At 37.1% G+C, this 23,349-nt stretch overlaps 4 protein-coding genes across 4 annotated transcripts; 2 read left to right on the forward strand and 2 right to left on the reverse strand.

Annotated features, from left to right (window-relative positions):
- Positions 1-2,140: 2,140 nt before the first annotated feature.
- Positions 2,141-3,388, reverse strand: LOC110768716 (uncharacterized). Its single transcript, XM_021972562.2, has one exon. It carries the CDS (start codon positions 3,054-3,056, stop codon positions 2,475-2,477), a length of 582 nt encoding a protein of 193 aa, XP_021828254.1. The 5' UTR covers positions 3,057-3,388; the 3' UTR covers positions 2,141-2,474.
- Positions 3,389-10,048: 6,660 nt separating this feature from the next.
- LOC110768814 (actin) lies at positions 10,049-13,531 on the forward strand. The gene is made up of 5 exons (XM_021972676.2): positions 10,049-10,240; positions 11,115-11,205; positions 11,353-11,746; positions 12,313-12,926; positions 13,128-13,531. Exons 2-5 carry the CDS (start codon positions 11,146-11,148, stop codon positions 13,191-13,193), a joined length of 1,134 nt encoding a protein of 377 aa, XP_021828368.1. The 5' UTR covers positions 10,049-10,240; positions 11,115-11,145; the 3' UTR covers positions 13,194-13,531.
- A 1,884-nt stretch (positions 13,532-15,415) lies between these two features.
- LOC110768832 (U-box domain-containing protein 33) lies at positions 15,416-21,584 on the forward strand. The gene is made up of 7 exons (XM_021972697.2): positions 15,416-15,919; positions 16,372-16,490; positions 16,855-16,964; positions 17,809-18,283; positions 19,352-19,903; positions 20,069-20,791; positions 21,262-21,584. The coding sequence occupies exons 1-7, from the start codon at positions 15,625-15,627 to the stop codon at positions 21,442-21,444; spliced, it is 2,457 nt and encodes an 818-aa protein (XP_021828389.2). The 5' UTR covers positions 15,416-15,624; the 3' UTR covers positions 21,445-21,584.
- A 79-nt stretch (positions 21,585-21,663) lies between these two features.
- LOC110768842 (ENTH/VHS family protein) lies at positions 21,664-23,349 on the reverse strand. The gene is made up of 4 exons (XM_021972705.2): positions 23,100-23,349; positions 22,819-22,941; positions 22,562-22,723; positions 21,664-22,456 (listed from the first exon to the last, which is right to left on the reverse strand). Exons 1-4 carry the CDS (start codon positions 23,234-23,236, stop codon positions 21,850-21,852), a joined length of 1,029 nt encoding a protein of 342 aa, XP_021828397.1. The 5' UTR covers positions 23,237-23,349; the 3' UTR covers positions 21,664-21,849.

Below are 23,349 nucleotides of genomic sequence, written 5' to 3' on the forward strand. Positions count from 1 at the left end.
TCAATGACATAAAAAAAAATGATAGAGAGTGATGAGATATGGAAACTTGCATACACCCGGATTATACCTACCGTTCTCTCCTTATCTCTCTTTATCTCTCTCCTCACATATTAAGTGATAGAGAAGGACGGGATGAATGCAAGTTAATTTCACTCATTATCTAGCTAGCAAAACTGCATTTATCACGTTTGTGGCTTTTATATATTGCAAGAGGGCACTGCAAGTTGCTGCAGGAAACCAGTCGGCCCATGACAATTCAATTTGACATGTAGCTAAGCAGATGTAGTAGATAGAAATGGCTGGCTTTTTGTACCTGCATGCAGCAACGGTACCACCAAATCCTAACCTACTGAAATTCAGACACCTCAGTCTCATAGCTTCAATTGGTTTGGCCCTATACAGGAAGACACAAAGTAATAATTTTTTTTATGCGTGTGTGTAAATATATATGAGTTACTTACATACAAGGAAAGTTCCCACATAATTCCAACTCCCAAAAAAACAGATAAAACATCCAAATTCCAATTACATACGTACTGAACTGACTTCCTTAACTCCATCAACACCTGCACGAATTGATATTTTTCATATTTCAGGAATATTTCTTCTTAATTTCAATTTCAAAAAGAAAAAACAAAACACAGAGAGAGAGAGAGAGAGGTGTCAGTAGGGTACCTCTCTGCAGGAAGTCAGTACACATAAACATCAATATGTTTACCACAATTTGGTTTTCATTTTTTTTCTTATTTTTTGGGTTACAAGGCGGACGAACCAAAAAAAACCAAAAAAAGATTTAACAAAAAATACTTCGGGCCAATGTCCGGCCTAATCTATCATCATCCAAAATAGGAGTGAAAACAATAATTAAAATGACCTCTCATTAGAATTGTAAGTGTGAGAGCTTGGAATGATTATCGTAAAAAACAACACCGATGACAAGCTTAATTATAATCATGGATGTAAAACATGTCCTTGGGTAGGTAGGTTGATCTTCGAAATCCACCAAGTGGACCGCATTGCTTCTTTGTTTTCTTTATGCAAACATGGATTAATTAGACTAATCATTTTTTAATCCTTGTAACCAGACACAAAATTTGGGAGAAAGATCTTCAACCCATCTCTAGCTCAAATACGACAATTCTGTCCAATATGTAATTAAGGTCAACTTGTTACTAATTGTGGATCAAATAGTTTTACATCTCTCCTTAATTTATAGTAAACCATCAACATGTATAAATTAGTTCAACTAGTAGCAGAGTTTCCATCTTTCAAGAAGAATCAAGGATTGAGTAGATCTCTCAAATTCATCAACAAGCGAGAGTTGGATTATTTTAGAGTTGGTTTCAAGTTTCAATAAACCTTCTACCTTGAACTTATATCTAAAATATTCCAAAACCAACAGAATAAAGGAAAAGAAAGCATGTATTATGCATCAAACCAAAATTCCTCGTGCTATATATATTGAAATAATAAAAATTTGAAAACACACACACACACACACTACAAACAGAGCTTATCTTGCTACCTACCATTCAACCCATTATCCATTAATTTGGGGTTTTGGGAGGGAAATGGAAGAATTAGTTAGATGGAATTGATAGTTGGAGAATGCATTCTGGTTGCATGCTGCAATAATTTATGGACATATTCAATTGGTTGTCAAGTAAAAGGCTGATGTACTTGTGGTGGGAGCTGCAAAAGAGACCCCAACATTAAGAGAAGGTAGGGGCCAATCAAGGCCTCCTTGAAGAGAGAGAGAGAGAGAGAGAGTATTTGATTATTATTGCTAGCTGTTATTGGATATTTTTCTGTCACGTCATCAATGGAGGAATATACCAAATGGGTTTGCTCACCTCTGGTAAAAACAATGCAGGCTAAGGATGTTTGCATCTCTTGGACAAGACAGTGCAGGCCACTCCATTTCCAAACAAATTAAGAAAGTCAATGCCATCCAATCGCCATTCTATAGAAACTACACAGAGAGAGAGAGAGAGAGAGAGAGAGAGAGAGAGAGAGAGAGAGAGAGAGAGAGAGAGAGAGAGAGAGATTATCAATTCCTTTCAGTTTTGTGAACAGTGCTTCTGTCAAGACACATTATTTCACCTCCATTACAAAGTACTACAATTATATAACACCTGGATTCAAAGTAAAAAACTTGGGGGCCTATATATTATTAATGGAATGGAACCCTATGCAAAATTCATCCTTGATAAATTACAGAAGTTACATAATCTGATTCAGATCTGGGCCAATTTCCCATTGTCCCAAAAAAAGAAAAAAAAAAGGGAAATTAATTAAGAAGATGAATTTGATGAGATCAACTGAGAAACCTGAACACTACACATGAAAATGGAGAAGAGTACACAGCTATAACATTGATCACCAAATATTCCATTAATTGGTATAAAATGTAAATTTGGTTCCACATATTCAGAGATCAAGCTGATCACCATATGCCTTGATTTTTTAGCCTCCTACACTCTAAGTTTCTTCTTAATCTTACCACCGACATGAACATCTGCAAGAAGATCATCCACTGGAGGAAACAGTGATTCGATCTCGCTCGATAGATGGAGTAAAATTCTGGGATGGCCAGCTCCTTTTCGCTTCTTTAGCGGAAGTGACTTGGGTTTTCTTGGCGCAGGTGGACACTGGAGGTTCACTGTTATTTTGTGATCCAAAGATGTAGGAGTCTTCAACCCTTCATCATCCACAACGCCATCAACGTTATCGTCTTGCTGGAGGAGCCTGCAGAATTCTCCTGCCGATGGAATTTGGACCTTCAAAGACGAAACAAACATGTCGAAGTTGTCTTCTTGCTTCTCTTCTGAGCTTTGTAATTGGCCTCCATCTTCTTCTTTGTCTTTGCAACGTGACGTTTGGCACTCGTGGCGATGGAAATCCAACGTGGGCCTAACCAAGAAATTGAAATCCATGGAGCTCAGAGGGCCACGATTTTTCTGAGAAACCAATATTTGAGAAGTTGGAGGAGGGCTAATATTTGTCTCGCCATCCATGATTAATGGAATTGACTTGGAGAAGGTGTACGTGTACATAAAAAGGGTTTTAATTCAATGACAGAATGAATGAGATTTGGAAAAAGAGAACCACCAACAAAACAAAGGGAAAAAATACAAGGCAACACGGGTTTTTAAATGGGATTGATGAACCAGAAATATTATCTCCAAATCTCCATGCACCTTTTCTATCAGCTTCTTTGGATTCTAGCCCCCCTCAAGAAAACATACACAGAAAGAAATAAGGAAAGAGAAAGAGAGAGAGAATTTGGGAAGCTTTCAAAACACTACTTCGGCGAAGGATCCAATGCAGCAAATATACACCTCTCAACACATCAACATCTCTCTCTCTCTCTCTCTCTCTCTCTCTCTCTCTCTCTCTCTCTCTCTCTCTCTCTCTCTTATGTTGCTCTACTCTAACAGGGAGAGAGTGGGGTCACTTTTTTTTTCCCTCAAGGAAGCACAGAGGTCAGCCGTTAAAATAACCACAATAAAATCTGGTTTAGGAAAAAAGGGATCGCTTTATTTCTGATTTGGACGAACTTTGATGCATCTCTTCACGTGGTTTACTACAGCGAAACCATATGATCTGATCCCATTTTAACGTGCATGTTTTCCATTTGTTCTTGTCCTCTCTCTCGTCTTCTCGCGATATTTTGGAAGAATTTCTGTCGGATAGTGACTGTTTGTTTCGAAAGAAAAAGGAACTTTTCTTCTTGCGTTTTCTTTTTCTAACCTAACTTTCCCGAGAATATTTTTTTTTCTCCATGGACGCATACGAAGCCGGTTCTTATTTAAATGTCCGGCGCAAGAATAACTACATATTAATATGTCTCTGTCTATATGTATATATTATATATAAATATATATATCATATATTATATAATGTGTATATAATGGGCTGACACTCAGGCCATATGCAAATTTATTCATTGTTTTATTTGCTCCACCACCATGCATGGCGAAATCAGCTCCACACCATGCACGTTGTGTTGTTGTACAGGTATAACAACCAGTTTGAGCTTTCCCTGCTGGCATTTATATATTTATATTTGAAACTTATTTAATTTTTCTTTTGGTTTTTACCTATCTCTAGGTGTAGAATTTTGCCATTTATTTATGTGTTTGGTATAATTAAGTTGATGGTGATGAAAAAGGCAAAAATGCCTTTACTGGCATGCGGCCCTTAATTAATAGCGAATCATTCAGAATAATGAGCTATGAAACTGCGTTGTTTGCTTTCCTTTCATATATGGCAGTCCTTTCACATCCGTCGTGTGTATTAAACTTTTATATAAGTTATAGATTGCATCGAGTTTTCTTAGTGACTGCTCTTTTGAAGAATTCATTCCCGATTCACAAGTGACAACTCGAACCAAATTCCGAACTAATGTGCGGACTCATGGTGGCTTGGCTTGGATTATATTGGAATTGATTCATCTTTATGAATCTCACCATTCTTTGTGGAACTCGAAAAACACACTATGTTCCCATATTATCCAATTTAATAACTTATAAATTCACCAAACAACGGGTGAGAGATAGTTCCGTCCAAACCAGGTTGTGTTGAATTGGGTTATATAAGGGATTCCATGAATTCCTCTTTATTTTCTAGGGATTTGATTATGGATCCTGAGACGGAAGGATTATGACAACCGCAGCTTGTGACAATGTTTTTTGTATGGAGTACCTTAAGGGAATCGGAGGTGTCTTGAGCCTCTGTCAATGTGTACTGCATATCATATATATATACAGGGTGGGTTATATAAACAATTGTATGAACCTCATGGGGGGTGGGTTATATAATATATATTGTGGCGAACATATCTCTGGGTGGTGGGGGATTGGTTGAACGTAGTAGGTAGAAGAAGTTGTGTGAGAGAAATCCAGCTTTTGACGTCCTTTTATGTTCTTTTTAAACCAAAATCATCTACTCTTGAAAAAAATTAACCAAAATCATCTCCATTTTTTTTTTTTTGAAAAGTTGTTTAAACATCTATTACAAGCATTTGTCGTGTTCTCAATATGATTTTGTTTTTGTTTTTTTAATTCAACGAGGGAAACTGAACTTGAATTTGAAATCTCTTACAATTTTAAAAGGATAAATACGACTAAATTATTAAAAATCACTCAGAAGAGGCATTGCCTTTTTAATAAGGTAAGGTGTGGCTCATCTTCTGGCGTAGTTCGATTTGCTGGATGGCTGAAGGGTTTAGGCTGAAATGAATGTTGTGGTACTTTTTTTTTTACCGAATTTTCTTCTTGTGTGAATTTTTAAGGTCAAAGTTTTAATGAGATCACTCGTTTTTTTCATCATATATTTTATTGTTGTTTCTTTCAGCTAATGAAGTTATTCTTCTTTGATAAAAACAAAGTTAGATTTTTAACCTTCTCTCTGATCTCTTATTTACTAATTTCAAGTGAAAGGAATTAGTGAATCTAAAATTCTACGCTAATCCAAAACCAAATGATTGAGAAAAACATAATCTGTGAGCCCCCATGTAATTTCCTCGGATTCATGGGCCAAGCGGTGACCACTGCATACATTGCAGGAGACTATTTTTTCATCACAGAGAGAGAGAGAGAGAGAGAGAGAGAGAGAGAGAGAGAGAGAGAGAGAAGGCTGCCTTGGCTGCATTATATGAGGTTGCTTGCACATGATGGGTCCCCCTTACCAACTGCAGGCCATATTGTGGAGTGGCATCATGCATGGAGAATTATGGCCTTGGATTCTTCATTCCATGGTGGAATTTCGGATCCATGCCGGCCCCTGGAAGACCCAATTTCTGATCGATTTGGTTAAATTTATAAACAACTTTGTTTTATTTATTTATTTATAAAAATAATAATAGAAGAGAAAAACACTTAGAGTGAGTAGAAATATGCCATGTGTGCATTTCTCATGAGACGACAAATTAACGATATAAATGTCTGCAAAGTAGGGGACCCAATTGGATTGCTTGGGTTTCACCGCATCTTGGACATCATAATATAACGGGGTCCAAATTTGAGGACAAGGCTCGTGGCTCATGTTTTGGAGGTCTATAGTTTGCCTTCAATGTATCCAATTAATTACATTCTTAATTAGTTACACACAATTTCATCTTCTTCGCGTAGGACTATAGCACCACGCAATCACACATCTGTGTTACATTGGTGTTAGTCGAGTTTAACGATGCCACATTGTGTTACCAATTCATTCGTGTTATAATACGTTTATATTTTTATTAGTACTATCCGAACATATAAATCCCTTGCCGCCACAGGTTTATTTGTAACATTTATGCAGGTTTAATAGTAAAAACTCAAAAATAAATAATAATATTCTTGAATTCTAATAAAAATAAAATAAAAGAAAGAACTGCTGATGACTCATGAGGAAGGAAGGATATTCAGAAATGTTTATTTTCTCACTGAGAATATGCAATCATATGATGTATAATCCAGACTAATAGTTTATTAATTAACATAGGATAAATGTATGCATAAAACTTATTAATTAAAATAGTCCCAAATAAATGTTCCAGAAGTACAATTAGCTTTTTCTTTATTGTTTTCCGGGTTTAGGTTGTTTAATTAACTAATATATTAATCTATGATTATTGTGGTGATGGAAAGGATTAGCATGTTATGATAACGTGGGGTAAGAAGCTAAAATATATAATATAATATATATAAAAAAGTAAAGATAGAGTACATTACACACAAACTCTCATGGCACATAATTGCTTCTCATGCTCATGCCTAATCATTTTGCTTCCCCCTTCCATCTTCGATCATCATGTCCCAGCTCTCACAATCATCTCAACCCCCTCCTATTTTTCAACCCTTTTTTCCTCCTTTCTTTTCGCGCGCTTTTGTTTCCTACACTAAAAAAATAAGAAAGATATTTGCTCTTGATGACTTGCCCACAGCTTTCTGCAGGGAAGATTAGGATGTGGGAAAAAGATGGGGGAGTTTTGAAGCTGGGTAATTATATAGTGAGGCCAAAAGTTGGTGTGCCTGCAGCCAAACCCTACCACATATATATACATTGGAAGTATTGCTAGTAGGTAGAAGGCAAACGAGGAATCACATTGTACAACTTGTTCCCCCCTCTTCCATTAGTTAGGGTGTCAATTCGAATTAATGGATCGTGTTTGTGTCAAAAATAGTCGATTCAAATATGATTGGATTCAAATATAATTCATTTAATTAAGCTTCTCAACTAACCCAATATTAACTCAATTTATTGATAATCTTGTTTTGTTTAGGCTCACCCACGTACGTTATGAACAAAAGCTTAAAAGTAAGTTTCCTTTATTTCTAAGCTGAACATATCACTTATAAGCCGTAAAAAATAGTCATATAGTTGTAGCTAGCACATCTCATACAAACACATTAATAGTTTGTGAGGTAAAATACCTTTAGACCAAGCTAAGCAAAAACACGAGATCGAGCTAAGCTCAAGTCAAGGTGGTCAAGCTGAGCTGGATATATCAAGTGGTCGAGCTAGGCTTGAGCCTGATCGTCATATAATTTTCCTATCGTAGCTCAGGTGGGCTTGTAGGTCCGTTGGTCCATGAGTTTGGGCCCAATGTGGGTAAGGCTGACTAAAGAAGCTAGGATGTTTTGAGATCATCAAGACAACTATCTAAAGGGAGTCCTAGTCTGAGGTAGGGATGACAAAAACCCTTACCAGGGTGGGTCCCCATTGGGTCCTCGCCCCTAACAGGGGAAAATTCGAGGCGAGTACGCGGATCCCTGAATTTTAAAAATCCCCAATTGAGGCGATAAGTGATATATTTATTTTTACTTCATAATTATATATAATATAATAACAAGCAAAAAGTTACATGATCGTTGAGTTGAATTTTATATTTAGATGACTTTGGTGTGGATAATATGAAGTTAAAATAAATAAATTAAATTGAGATGATTTGGATTAGTTTAGTTGAATTTTATAATTCAATTGAATCTAACTAAGTTAAATGATAGTTTAAGGTGAAATTGAAGTGTTATAATGTAAGGTAAATATTTCTCTTAATAAAAAAATCGAGGATTCGGGGAGCGTTTGGGAGACAACCCCCTAATGGGGATTCCTTGAAATTTCTTATTGGGGATGGGGGCGAGGACGGGGGTAAGGATGGGGAGCTGGTGTAGCTATTATGTTTGCAAGTTCTGGAGGACGATTTGGTTGGTCACGCCGACCTAGTTTGGACAAATTGCCCGACCTCGATCTTGAAGAGGTCGTCCCGCTGTTGAACCAAATTTAGGCATCAACATTAATAAGTGAATAAAATGAATCATTTTCTTCAAATGTAATATCAATTAAATGTGGTAAAGGCCTTGCAGTTTTAGTGATCAAGAACAATTTAGATAGAGACTAATTTCTCTTGCTTCTTCTTGACTCTTTTCCTCGAGAAGCCTAAAAGAAAACCATAGCACAATCACCCCTTTGGTTTTAGGGGTTTTTCCCTGGAACTACCCTATCTGAAACAATAAATCAGGCCTCTACCCCCGCTATATGTGGAGAGCTTTTTCCCTTAGCCTTTTGGTGCTAGGTTTTTCCATCCTTGCAATCTTGCAAGGTTTTGTCTCTTACCTAGTTTTTTGGGATTTATACCAGTTCGGTGGCTGGTTTTATGATCAATCTTCATAGATCTGGTGCCTATTTCCCATGATATGCTTACTTTTACAATTTTGGGTTTTAGGTTTTAGATCTATTTAGATTTATTTGTATAAGAGGTGGATTTGCTAGATTGGGGGGCTTTTCTATCAATTGGTGCTTGTAGATCATATGGGGATATGGAGAATAGGGGTGACATTTTTCGAAATGTCCAGGTGGATGCTGAGTGGTCATTGCCATTCACTTGTTGATGTTTTCTTCACCAAGGTATTACAGAGTTCATTGATGACTTGGTCTGCTTTTGACACTAGGTATGAAGGTTTTTAGGTCATCTTCTGACATGTTTATTGTTCGTGTTTAGTGAGTTATGCCATGAGTTATTCTATAGTAAGGGTCTTATTCCCTTAGATGAGGCTCTATCTCTTAACAGTTAGATCAAACTAACCAAGCTGATTAAACAACTAATCAATTTGATCTAATGATTAAGAGATATGGCCTCATTTAAGGGCCTTATAAGGCCCTCACTATAGAATTCTACGTTATGCCATAGTATTCTTGTCAAACAATAATCAACCCAAAATCAACTACTTTCGTTTTGGGTTCGAGTAGGAGCTTCTACAACATTGGCGGAGCCAATTAAGGGCCCACAAGGATCACTTGACCCTTCTCAATATTTTGAAAATATTATATTTATCTATGTTATCCAAGTTGTTTTATAGCTATATTTACTATATTGACCCTTCTCACAAATGTAAATTGTCTACAATGAACATGAATATGATCTATATTTGTTTTCATGTCTTCATATGTCATTTATATGTGTGTGTCATGGATTTTATTTGATTTTCCCATTCTATCTAAAATAAACTTTTAATACTCTTTCATTATTTTTAGGTTGCTAGAATTTGGGTTATACTTACTAAAATATTAAATTTGTAAATTTGAAATTTAATCATTATAATGAATTATATATATATTTTCCTATAAAAACTAAGTTCCTAAGCTATTTATAATTGACCCTTCTTGATAGAATTTCTGGCTCCGCCACTGTTCTACAATATGGGGGATTTTGGTGAGGGGTTCAATCCAACCATTCAATTATTATAAAAGTTCAAGTCCAGTATTTTCTCTCTTATTAGATGGTGAGATTGAACCCCTCCCACAACCCCCTTATCCACAAGTCATGTCAAAAATTATCAGCCCAAAATCCACTATACCAAATTTCATTTTCCCCAGTTAATAACTGGGTTAGCCTTATGCGTTTAAGTTGAGATTTGGGTTAATGTATTTTAAGGCCCAGAAAACCAAGCCCAAGAAATATGGTCCAAAAGGAAACTAAGAATTTGGAAAAAGTAAAGCTCTCCCTCCTAACACCTGGATTGATTGACAAAGCATTTGAAACAGCCTGTAGTTACGGGAGAGCCCCAGATCAGAAGGGCACGCGTCGCCACGAACTGAGATCTCGTTCAACAGATCCGACGGCCCTCATTGAACGTTGAGAGAGTGGTGGATTTAAAAAGCGAATTTGAGGTGGGGTTTGAGGTCTAAATTTTGAACCCTAAGGCGCGCACCGCTGTTGAGATCCGAGTGTTCCTTCGTCGACGCCAAATCAAAGGTCAGATCTCTCTTCTGCATTCATTTTCCGAGAAAATCAAACGCTTTCCTTGCAACCAAACAAAGCGTAACAATCTTTTTAATCTAATGTCGTCATTGCCGATTTCAAGTTTTTCTCTGGGACGGTTTTGGATAGAGGACAGTTTCATTTTCGTTCGCAATTTTGTGAATTTTGGCCGACCTGTTGTTTTGGATCGCCTGCATTGTTAATCTGTGATCGTGAATTTGCGGGAATTTGAATTTGTTGGAATTATTTTGTCGTTTCTTTTGGATTTGTGAGGTGGCTATTGGATTCTGAATAATGCATTGGCATATACAATCTGATTTTGTTTGTTATATATTATTAATTTGTTTCATAGAGAATTCGGTTCTTGATGAAACATTTCATAATTTAATAATGCAAAGCAACGTAATTTTGAGATTTTGTATAGCTGTGAAATGAATGAGGCGCACAAATTGCTTAGATTCAAGAATTTATCTCGATTGACTATTGCCTTTCGCATAAGTCGTGTTTTTTTGAAATATCACTCGAATGGAGTGCTGTTAGGATGGAATTTTCAGTGTGGTTCTTGTTTTCCTTTCATTATTGTACGGGCTTCGTCCAACAAGAATTGTGAATTATTCCGGTAATTATGAAAATTTGATTTGTTTTGCTATATAAGTGATGAAACTAAGAATCTATTAAGGTACATTCACCACCATTGGTGTGCGAACTAGTTGATCATTTCGGTTATCGTATTATTATGTGTGTTAAATTAAATGAAGTGGTGTAAAACTTAATATTTGTGTATGTTTATGAAATTCATGATTTATTTTTTTACCTCTGTAGTGTTTTTATTTATCTAGTGTTCATATTTTGTCCCATTATATTTCAGTTGATACGTCTCTACAGCTGGTATTAGAAAAATGGCCGATGCTGAGGATATTCAACCACTTGTGTGTGACAATGGGACAGGAATGGTTAAGGTATGGCATCAGGACACTTTTAACTCCAAATATTGCTGACTAAATTTTTCTGTTGACCTTTTGTATAATGTTTGTCTGGCAAAGATGTGCATGATCTGCAGTTTCAGTCTTAAAATATAATGGTTATGTTGCAATGTCAACTTGTAGGCTGGGTTTGCTGGAGATGATGCTCCAAGGGCTGTCTTTCCTAGCATTGTTGGCCGCCCACGTCACACAGGTGTGATGGTTGGCATGGGTCAAAAGGATGCATATGTTGGGGATGAGGCTCAGTCTAAGCGTGGTATATTGACTTTGAAATACCCGATTGAACATGGTATTGTGAGCAACTGGGATGATATGGAGAAGATTTGGCATCATACTTTCTACAATGAACTTCGTGTGGCTCCAGAAGAACATCCAGTTCTACTCACTGAAGCACCTCTGAACCCAAAGGCTAATCGTGAGAAAATGACCCAAATTATGTTTGAGACATTCAACACTCCTGCCATGTATGTAGCCATCCAGGCTGTTCTTTCCCTCTACGCCAGTGGTCGTACAACTGGTGAGCAATTTGAATAATTTAGCATGTTATGGATTTGAATTTATTCGGAGTCGGTTGATTCTCTGTGGTGAATGACTTAAATGGACCAATCAAGTCATGCAATGTGTTTAAGATGCTGTTAGTTAGCATTTCAAAGAGCTTGGTTTGCAAATTGATTTGTGATCAGTATTGAAGTGTTCCTAAGATAAAGCATGTGCCACTGTGTTTAGCATTGAAAAAAAAGTGAAATGGTTTTTATAAGTTTATAAGGGAGGATAGTTTTGTGCTTCCAAGTTTAAACCAATAGGGTTGAAGGAATTTCTGTTTTCAGTATAGTTTAGGTGAAATTTATTCTTACTGCAGCAAGGGATTCCCTTCTAAAACCTCTTTTTTAAAAAAAAAAAAATTTATATCGCAGGTGTTAGTTGACTAAAATGATTTCTGTATGTTCATACCAACAACAATGGCCCCCTCTCCTTCTTTTTCTCTACTTGTATGTTACATCTAATTTAGGGTGTACAATGTTTCTTTGGCTTCCATCTCTCAATTATTTGTTTGTAATTTTTCTCCCTCGAACGTCCATGCAGGTATTGTTCTGGACTCTGGAGATGGTGTCAGTCACACTGTCCCCATTTACGAGGGATATGCTCTCCCGCATGCTATCCTTCGTCTTGACTTAGCAGGTCGTGACCTCACCGATGCCCTTATGAAAATTTTGACAGAGCGTGGTTATTCCTTCACCACCACAGCTGAGCGTGAAATTGTCAGGGATATGAAGGAGAAGCTTGCATATATTGCCCTTGATTATGAGCAGGAGCTTGAAACGTCAAAGACTAGTTCTTCTGTTGAGAAAAGCTATGAATTGCCTGATGGGCAGGTGATCACCATTGGTGCCGAGCGTTTCCGCTGCCCAGAAGTACTTTTCCAGCCGTCTATGATTGGAATGGAATCTGCAGGCATTCACGAGACCACATACAACTCTATCATGAAGTGTGATGTCGATATTAGGAAAGATTTGTATGGAAACATTGTTCTTAGTGGTGGGTCTACCATGTTCCCTGGCATTGCTGACAGAATGAGCAAAGAAATCACAGCTTTGGCACCTAGCAGCATGAAAATCAAGGTTGTTGCTCCACCTGAGAGGAAGTACAGTGTCTGGATTGGTGGATCCATCCTTGCATCTCTTAGCACTTTCCAGCAGGTATGTTATCTTAGTATATATGACACCAATAATGATTCGGAGAGCACTGAGTGAACCATATTTTTGTTAACCAACCCTTATTAACAAATCATAGTTTTCTGTTTCTCTGATTTACTTTTCTCCTTAGGGGAATAGCTGAGTCTTTATAATTATTATATTAGTAATGCTAATGGAGCTCTATTGTTTACTTTTGGAATGCAGATGTGGATCGCAAAGGCAGAGTATGACGAATCTGGCCCATCAATTGTACACAGGAAGTGCTTTTAAGGCCCTGGTATGGGAGTGTGCGATGTCTAGTTTTTTACGGCACAACAATTGCAGCTCGCAAGTTTTTACTCTACCTTTGGTTCTCTCAAAACTTTTGTGTCCAGTGTTGTTGAAACAATGAACTACGAGATGTGGAGGTTATGGCAGAGAGTTGAACTGTTTAGTTGTTATTTTTTGTATTAAGCGTTGAACAAGTATTCGTTCAATGCTAAAGCCTCTGCCATTTATAAATTTTTTGGTCCTCCCACCTCCTCGCTGATTCAAAATCTAATATGCTGCCATTTAAATTCTTGAGGGCCTCTGATGATTTAATAAGTTAATGTTTCTCCTTCATTTTATATATTTGTAATGGCTCTGTTATTGCCCAGATGAATTGAAGTATAGTTTAATAAGTTCATACAATTAAGTTTTAAGAAGTTCCTGTTTCAATGAGTATTTTTTCCGAGGACTTGTTTGATTTAGGAGTTCTTATGGAATCGTCCGAATCTAAAAGTTTCTTTTCCTGGTCTCTTCAGTTCCTGTTTGCTTGCTTACCAAACAAATGGTTGAGACCAAATCTGAAGCTCAATCTCAATGCTTCTTATTTTGAGCAATAGTCTGTTAGTATTAACAGTATTTAGACTTGACCTTGGCCATTGATCGTCCTCGAAGAGTTTGCTCATCTCCTTAAGACTTGACTTGAAGGCTTTAGGCAAAAGTTGATTTCGTGGTTGGTCGTTGGTCGCTGCCTGGTATTGGGTTGTTGGACAGTTATAGTGGTTGGTTGGAAGTTACTTCATTGTTGATGATCAAACCAAATCTGCAAATAGAACATATCACGTGTTCCTCCCAATAATCATTTTAAGAGAGCCTTCATTGTGCCCGTTTATCCATCAATGGCATTTATCCTTGTCCGTGGAATTAAGTAATTATTATATGATACTGAAATACGATCATGTGATATAACTAATTCTCTTGTTATAATATGAGCATCAATAATTAAGTAATTATTATATGATACTGAAATACGATCATGTGATATAACTAATTCTCTTGTTATAATATGAGCATCAATACTTTATAATAATTTGTCCGTAAATTCCTAACTACTAAGTAGCCGTTATTCACGCTGGAATGATACCCACACAAGCTGCCCCACTAGTTTTACTTTGGTGACTTGAGACAATTTCTTTGTTGGTGTGGTGACTTGAGACAATAGCCGTTAAATTTAAATATTAGATATGTAAGGATTTCAAGTACGGCTATTAGTTAGGTAAAGCTTAAAGTCTTATGATAAGAAATGAAATGAAATGAAACGTATATATCGACAATTGCTCTGCATTTAAGGCTCCAATGACTCAAATGCCTGCAAAATTAGGGAATGGTTGGGAGCATTTTTGCTCACCACTTTAACCATAGATGTACCCTCACCACCATCCTCAATGCTTGATACGTGTCCATAGGTATAATAATGATTCCATAAATACAAAGCAAAAGTTAACTATGGTTATGTCTATGAACACGTGTCAAGCATTGAGGATGGTGATGAGGGTACACCTATGATTAAAGTGGTGAGCAAAAGACAGCAAGGATTAATAACTATTAAAAGAAAATTAATTACTCTCTGTCGTAGGGAAAGAGTCGTTTGCTTTGTTTTTTGCTTTTTTTTGTCTTTGTTGTAGACCAACCTTTTAATACTAAATTCTTAATTGACTAACCAATAAGAGCATATGCTCAATTGAACGCAACAAGTTGCATCTTCATGTGTGCCAATTGCACTGCGGTCCACATCTTTAGCTTTTCGGGTTGAAAGATGATGAGAACCTATTTTGTTTTTTCTTAACTCTATCACATATATCATTTCTTGGAAATTATATAACAAAAAAGTCCAATTTCCTTTTCAAAATTCTTTATTATCAGAAAATTTTCAGGAAAAAAAACTGGAAAAAACAATTGGGTTAAGAAATATTTTCCTTATAAAGTTGGGTTATTGAAAAAAATAATCATTCATTGATCTTATTGGGCAACTATAGCTATTTGTTGTTTTGTATATGATTATCAAGTTTAATGAATTTTTTTATAATGAAAATACCAATAAAAGAATCCAAAGATGCCCCCACATGACCATGAAGAAACTCTCTAATTTTTATTTAAAAAATAAAATAAAATCTTTACCAGAAAACAGAGGAAAAAGAAAATTTCTTTCTTTCGACCAAAAAAAAAAAAAAAGAAAATTTCTTTCTTCCTCCACCGTCAACATTTCCTCTGTCACAATCAAGTCAGCACAAAAGGTCAAGCCTCCTTTCGAAACAAAGAAGAAAGAGCTCCAACAAATCCAAACCTATTCCACCAAATATCAGTAATATCAAATGCCAATTACCTCTCAACACAAACCCACATAGCTTAAAGCCTAACTCCACCATCACCGGAGCTGCTTGAGCTTGACCCTTCCATGGAGCTGATACAGCCTTCACATCCATTGCACGGCTCAGCTGGTGAATCCCTTTCTGGGTTCTCGTCTCCGGTGAGTTTCCGACGTGGGTTTGTCCCGCCGCCCACTACCTCTCATTTGGCTGAGATTTTTGAAGAAGAAGATAGTGGTGGCGGCGTTGATAAGGTACATGTGGCAGTTGGCAAGTCTGTTGAGAAAGCTGTGAGCTTGCTTCATTGGACTTTCAAGCACTTTGGCTGTAAAGAAATTTGTATACTTCATGTTCATCAGCCTTCTCAGCTCATTCCGACTCTCTGTAAGTCTCTCTCTCTCTGTGTTTCTTTATAGGGCTCTGAATTATTCTCTTTTTTGGTGGGAAGGCTCTAAATTTCTTTGATTTCTATTGAGTTCTTACTGAAATTTTAATTATATATTTTCTGAGGAATATGCATACATTGGTCTTTAGGTTTTTCTTTGAATTAAGAAAGTGTTTGAAAACATTTTAAAATGTGGAAAAAAATTGACCCTTTAACCACTTGTTGTGGATGAATGTCAATTATTTTCTGTTTGTTGCTCTATTTGGCATCCGAGAAATAAAAGGGTTCTTAAGACAATGACGAATCTAGGAAAACTCTATTCAATTATGCTGTGCTACCGGGTCCACTTTTCGGTTCTTATTTACCAGGCGTTTGCTAAGCAATCTGAGACTTCTGTTCTTCTACTTTGATTTGTTTGAAATTGTGTTTCATTCATGATTACATTGTGCAGTAGGAAAGCTACCAGCAAGTCAAGCAAATGCCGAAGTGGTGTCTGCTTTCAGAAGGGAGGAAGGGGAACGGAAAATGAAGCTTTTGCAAAATTATTTGAGGGTTTGCTCTAGAGCAAAGGTGTGCTTGGTTTCTTTATGTTTAGCATTTAGTATCATTATAATTATAAATTTGAGCAGTTTGTATGATGCAAAATTTTGGTAAACATAGTTGCTCGCAATTATGATGTTCTTTATTTTCAGAAGAAGCCTTAATTTATTCCATTACTTTATTTCTCCCAATACCTTTTGAGTCGGGGCTGAGAACATTATGCAATACGTAGTTGAGTATTAGTGTTAAAATTTTGTGAAATGCTATGCAGCAAAATCCGACATTCCTTGAAATGACAATTGCTTCATTACTGATTTGAAATTTACACATCTCTTGTAAAATTCAATTATTCTAAAGAAGTATATTAGCATCACTGTAAGCATTTACTTTACAGGTTAAAGCAAGCATTGCCATGGTTGAAGCTGGTGAAATTCAGAAAGGAATTGTAGACTTGGTCAACAGACATGGGGTTAGGAAGCTTGTTATGGGGGCTGTACCAGAAAAGTAAGTGGTGCATAAATCATTTGGGTAATTTTCCACTGGAAGTTGAATGGTTTACTTTCAAAAGTTAACATAATTGTAAAAGTGCACAATGGATTTAAATCTGTGGTTGTGTTAAATTGCTAATCACTTAGACAACAAAATTTTCTTATCCAGCTTATTCATACTGCAATAAAAATAAAAAATTCTGAAAAGCTTCCTCAAACATTGTTAAAGTGTATTTGTGAACTGATTATGCTATGGTCCACTGGTCATCCCTCCTCCCTTGGGGTAGGCAAATGAGGTGGCCCCCTAGGGCCTCCAGATTTTGACCTTTGGCCAGGGTCCTGACTTCAGCCCAACCGTGCATGTATCATCTTTGACAGAACAATAAAGCTATGTTTACTTATACACCAGATAGGTGACCTCATTTCAAGTGGTTTAAGTTTTATTGTATTAACTTTGAATTTATTATGTGTTGTTTTTTCTTGTCTTAGAAAGTATAGATATCAGCAACTTTTGTCTTGTGGGCCTATTTAAGAACTCACCTTGTGCCCCCAAATCTTCAGGGTGGGACTCCTTCAGGGTCCATGGATATACTCCTCCTCCAGTAAGTAGGAGTTGAACCCACCCCAGTTGTCTAAGTAAATTTACCAAGTGATAAACAAAACGAAAAAGTACGTGTGAACTTCTGTTTTCTGAAAATTTGCCTTTATCAGATAATGCAATGAAAAGTACATGTTGCTAGTTTTCTTGTTCTTCTTCGTGAAACTTAAATGTTATATTTTTGGACATATATTATTCGTTATGTATTTCTTTGAAATTTTAGTATAGTTGCAAAGCATGTCTTCCTAATATTTTAATACAGTTGCATGAAGGTGAAAAAGAACTCCAGCAAAGCAAATTATGCTGCCAAATATGCTGCCTTGTTTTGTGAAATATGGTTTATCAACAAAGGGAAACATGTCTGGACGAGAGAAGCTTCAGAAGGCCAAAGTTCTCCGCCTTCATGTAGGCAACTGCAGATTGCCAAAGTTCTCCCTCGAGAAAATAAGGAATTTCACCAAGAATCGGCTGCATCACCAACTTTATCTTGTTCTACAAATACGTCCTTACCCTACAATATTCATAATTCAATTAGTTCAAGTACAAGCTCTGGTTCAGGATATAATTCTGCCGAGGGAAGGATGTCTTCAGATTCTGATATAAATGTTGAGGAACAGAGTTTATATGGTAGGCTTGCAGAAGCTACATTAGAAGCTGAGGCATCAAAGGACAAGGCATTTGCAGAGCTATTGAAGCGCAGAAATTTAGAATCAGAAGCTATGAAAGCTATCTACAAGGTAACTGCGAGTTGGTGTTCCTATTTCAGTTTTAGGACTTGCATTTTCAGTATTATGGCTCCTAGGAGTTAGGGTATGACATGATAAATTCTATTTCAAGTTTTTGACTATGAATGCTATCTAGTGGTATACAAGATCCAGTCCAATCCGCCCAAACTGATCAATCCAATCCAATCCAATCCAATTTCAATCGGTTTCGATGATTTGGCTGATTGGATTGGATCTGTAATTTTCAAAACCGACATGATTGGATCGGATGATGGATTTGCTTTTGAGAATCCAATCAAATCCAATCCAATCTAGTTAGTTTTATGCTTATTTTGCCCTTGTAGGTATTTATAGTTGAAAATGTTATAAATATTTTAAGTCATTTAATGGAGTTATGTTTAATATGTTATATAATCAAAACAATTTTCATTTATATTTTACATTTATGTCTATTAATATGTTTGATTAGATTAAACCTAAGGATAAATGTTTAATATTTCATTATTGTATTTCTCCATTATCAAAATCGATCATCCAATGCGGATTGACTAAATTGTATTGGTTTCAAACCGACGTACACCCCATTGCTATCACTAAAAGTAATTTTTTGTTATGTGACAAAGGGAACTTGTCAATACTTTCAAATTTCATTTTCCTTCTACAGGAAAAAAGGTTCTTTCACCTGAAATATAACAAATGCAAATATATCTTTCTAAGCATGGCTGTTATCTTTACTGCTTTTGTGAATCCTTTTAGGCAGGTGCAGTAGATGGCCATCTTTAGAAGAAGTTAAAGTAAATTCTACTTATACCTTCATTTTCTGTTTGGCTTCCAACATTTATGTCTTCTTGATCCTAATATAAAACTTGGCTGCTGGAAAGACACCAGAAAATTAGTAACGTCAAAAATTCTGGTTAAGGAAGTTCTAGGAGAAGTATTTTTGGGGACTTTGTATTGGTGGGTCATAACAACAGATCTGATCATCTTCACAGCTAGGTTATGAATTTAAATGAAATAATTGATTCCTGAATCTTGTGAATTACTCCTGAACTCCAAATTGTTTCGCTCCATTTTATTCAGGTCAAGCAATTTGAGTTAGCCCATGCCCGTGAAGTTAAACTTAGAACAGAGGCTGAGGATGCCCTGAGAACTACGATAGGGGAACAACAAAAACTCTTGCAGGAGAAAGAAGAAGTTAGTAGAGAGATAAAGAGGACCATGACAAATATTGCCCTTCTAGACAGTCGAGCACAGGAAGCAAATCGTAGGTTTAATGAAGCTTCTGGGGAAGTGAGACTAATTCAGACTTCAATTGCAACTCTTCAGCAAGAAAAACAGAGTATTCAACGACAGAAGATGGAAGCCCTACGCTGGCTTGAGCGGTGGAGAAATCATCGACAGGCTGGAGCTGCAAACTGCAATGGGCTCATTGGGTCTGCTGAAGAACTGCCAAAGTTGTCAGAATTCTCATTGTCAGATCTACAAACTGCAACATGCAATTTTTCTGAGAGCTTCAAAATTGGGCAGGGAGGATACGGTTGTGTTTTTAAGGGGGAAATGATGGGCAGAACTGTCGCTATAAGGAAGTTGCATCCACATAACATGCAAGGACAAGCAGAGTTTCAACAAGAGGTTCTCTCTCTCTCTCTCCCCCTCTCTCTCATAATTTATGTCAAACTGATGGAGTGGTTAATATCTATGGTACTTCAAATGATGCTCACATATTTGCCTTTCTTTGATTCTGTACCCCTCATCTAATATTGTAGATCTGCAATAATATTTATTTTGTGCTTGCAGGTACAAGTACTTGGAAAATTACAGCATCCTCATCTTGTGACCTTGCTTGGTGTGTGTCCAGAAGCCTGGTCGCTTGTGTACGAGCACTTATCCAATGGGAGCCTCCAAGACCATCTTTTCAGGAAAAGCAACGTTTCATCAGTGCCATGGAAGACCCGAACACGGATAATTGCTGAAATCTCTAGTGCCCTTTGCTTCTTGCACTCTTCTAAACCTGAAAAGATTGTCCATGGTGATTTGAAGCCCCAAAACATACTACTAGATTCAGAACTTAGTTGCAAGATTTGTGATTTTGGGATTTGCAGGCTGGTAACTGAAGACAATCTTTATTGTCGAAGTTTCCGCCGGGGTACTGAGCCAAAGGGTGCTTTTCCTTACACAGATCCAGAGCTTCAGAGAATTGGAGTCCTGACTCCCAAGTCTGATATTTATTCCTTTGGGCTAATCATTCTTCAGTTAGTCACCAGAAGGCCTCCAGTTGGCTTAGCAAGTGAGGTGCGCAAGGCAGTTTTATGTGGAAACTTGGCATCAATTCTGGATTCCTCAGCTGGAGAATGGCCTATAACTGTGGCAAGGCGATTGGTAGACCTTGGGCTGCAATGCTGCGAATTGAATAGTATCGAAAGACCAGAGATTACACCAGCTTTAGTGAGGGAATTGCATCAGTTGCATGCCCCCGAAGAGCGACCAGTGCCATCTTTTTTCTTGTGCCCGATCCTTCAGGTGAGTGATACTCTCGTTTATAACTTAGTTGAGGAATAGCACTATTATAATGACCAGTTATGAAGTGCCGAATTTTTTAAATCAGCTGATCAACCACTAGGTTACCCTAAAACTCATAAGCCTAAGGTTGGGATCAGACATTGACCCAAAAAAAAAGGTTGGGATCAGACTCTCCAAGCTCAGTTGCTATATGTTCTAAATTCTAATAACCCCTTGGGTTCAATTGGTTTTTTTCTCGTCAATTCAAGAAGGTGCTGTGAAGCCCTAGACCTGAATTTAGTTCAACCAGGGTTTCGCATTTGTGAGAGCTCATGAATTGCAAAATATGCACCATACGAGCTCCAAGCTTTTAACTTGAACACAAGAGGCAATGTAGTAAACAGGGTTCAAACTTAAGCTGGAATTTGCTGTCCAGTTTGTAGTTCGACTTTCATGGCCAATGGCTTACGCACATTATTGGTTGGTTTCAGGAAATAATGCACGACCCTCAGGTGGCAGCTGATGGCTTCACATACGAAGGCGAAGCTTTGCGTGGATGGTTGCAAAATTGTCGCGAAACGTCTCCGATGACCAATTTGAAATTGAGTCACTTGCATCTCACTCCCAACCATGCCCTACGGCATGCTATTCAAGATTGGCTTTGCAAGTCTTGAAATCTCAATAATTTCATTCATGTATGTATGTATGTATGTATGTATGTATGTATGTATTTACGTCGCTTTGTCATTCTCACGTGTAGATGCTTCTTGTAACCATTGTATATCATCAAATGATAGGAAAGTTGGTTGGCATCCGAAGCATTGAGGAAAATGGCATCTTGTAGAAAAGCTACCAAACTATGAAAGCCTTATAAAGTTAAATGGAGAGAATCATTATGCATCAACCATGGTTTAAGTTTAAATTCACCAAAATTGAGGAAAATCAAGGTAGAAGATTTAGTCTTGGCTATTGCCTAATTTTCAAACTACACATTATGTAGGAACAATAAAATATCAACCAAGTAGCTGATTCCACATTCAGTGGAAGAAATTTGCAGACAGTTATTTCTTTTCTTCTTTTTATATGAGTGCATTACTTGCAGCAATCAATGAAACTGCACTTTGATTGTTAATTTCATTGAAAGGGTGTTCATCTTCAGCAGAATTTTCAACTCTGGTCCCATCTCTCTTACCACCCAAAAGTGGATTAGACTCCCCCATGCAGTTCCATCTATCTAACTCTTCCCTGTTTGGAATCATGTTTAATTTAAAACTTGTTTGAGTTTCAGGTTTCTGAGCCACCTCACCATCTCCAAAGCGTCCACAACAACTTGAATTCTTTGCTCCCTTGCCAGCCTCATTGATCACAACATTTTCATTGCTCTGCTTTGATTCTTCAACTTTCTTGGTAAATTCATCCGCGGTGGGGGCTGGAAACTGATTTTCTTGGTTTTCATGGTTGCTGAAGTGAGATTGAGAATTAGACCTTCCATATGTTTCAAAGGATGATTCTCTTAAAATGCCTTGTGCTGGAGAATGAGATGATCTTTGGCAGAAGCTTCCAAACCCTTGAATCCCTCTCGTTAGCTTCCGAGCTCGGTCTCTCTCTTCTTTGAGAAGAGGACCTTTCTCTAGCAGCTTCACTATTCTCACTGACTTTTTCCTAAGAGCAAGGCCCCAATTGAATCTGCATGTAAATATTTAGATCTGTTAGAACTATATTCATTGAGAAAAGAAAACACATAGCACCAAAAGACACATTTGCAGGAAGAACTATATCAGAATTACAAACCCTTTTTCATCTATGTACTGGAAGCTTCCCATCTGCTCAATTACATTTTTGTCAACTCCAAACTCAACTGCAACACTCTCTGGTCCATGAGTCAACAAGTGCTCTACTACAATCAGAGAATTGTAAGAGACCCTCCAGTTCTTCCTTTCAAACTTCAGTAATCTGATGCACAATTTATAACAACATAGAAACATCATCATATAATCACCAAATTTATGTAATAAATAGAAGAAAAGAAAGCAAAAACACCCAGAAACCTTTTATGCAAAATCTCCACAATTCTTGTATAATCATCAAGCTCAAAAGCAGCCTTTGAAATTGAACCCAAGGTCCTTGTGTCTGGTGCCCATGGATTTCCATTTGTAGCTTCTTCAGTCAATCTTAAGACATTAATCAAGCACCACCCAGAAAGTTCATCACATCAGAATCCAAAGCCAGAAACAAGTTCCATGACCAAAACCAGACCAACAAACCAAATCCCATAAATGAAAACTCAACAAATGAAAACAGAGAAATGCTAATTTCTAAGTATTCTTACAGTTGTGCTGGTGTAACATCTGTGAGGACTAATCTTGCAGTCTTAATCTTCTCCTTAAAGAAAAAAGAAGCTTGTTTCTTGAACTCATGAAATGAGGGCGCACCATTGCTGCTACTGTTGTTGCTTAGGATAGACATGTCTTAGATGAGCAAAATGAGAGAGAAAAAGAGAACAAGATATTTTTCTAGACCAGTTTGGTATTATTCGACCAAGCTAGACTTGCATATGTAATCAAAGGGAAGAATGAGAC

The sequence above is a fragment of the Prunus avium genome, chromosome 6 (assembly GCF_965620075.1).
Source record: "Prunus avium chromosome 6, drPruAviu1.hap1.1, whole genome shotgun sequence".
In the NCBI taxonomy this organism is placed as follows: domain Eukaryota; kingdom Viridiplantae; phylum Streptophyta; class Magnoliopsida; order Rosales; family Rosaceae; genus Prunus; species Prunus avium.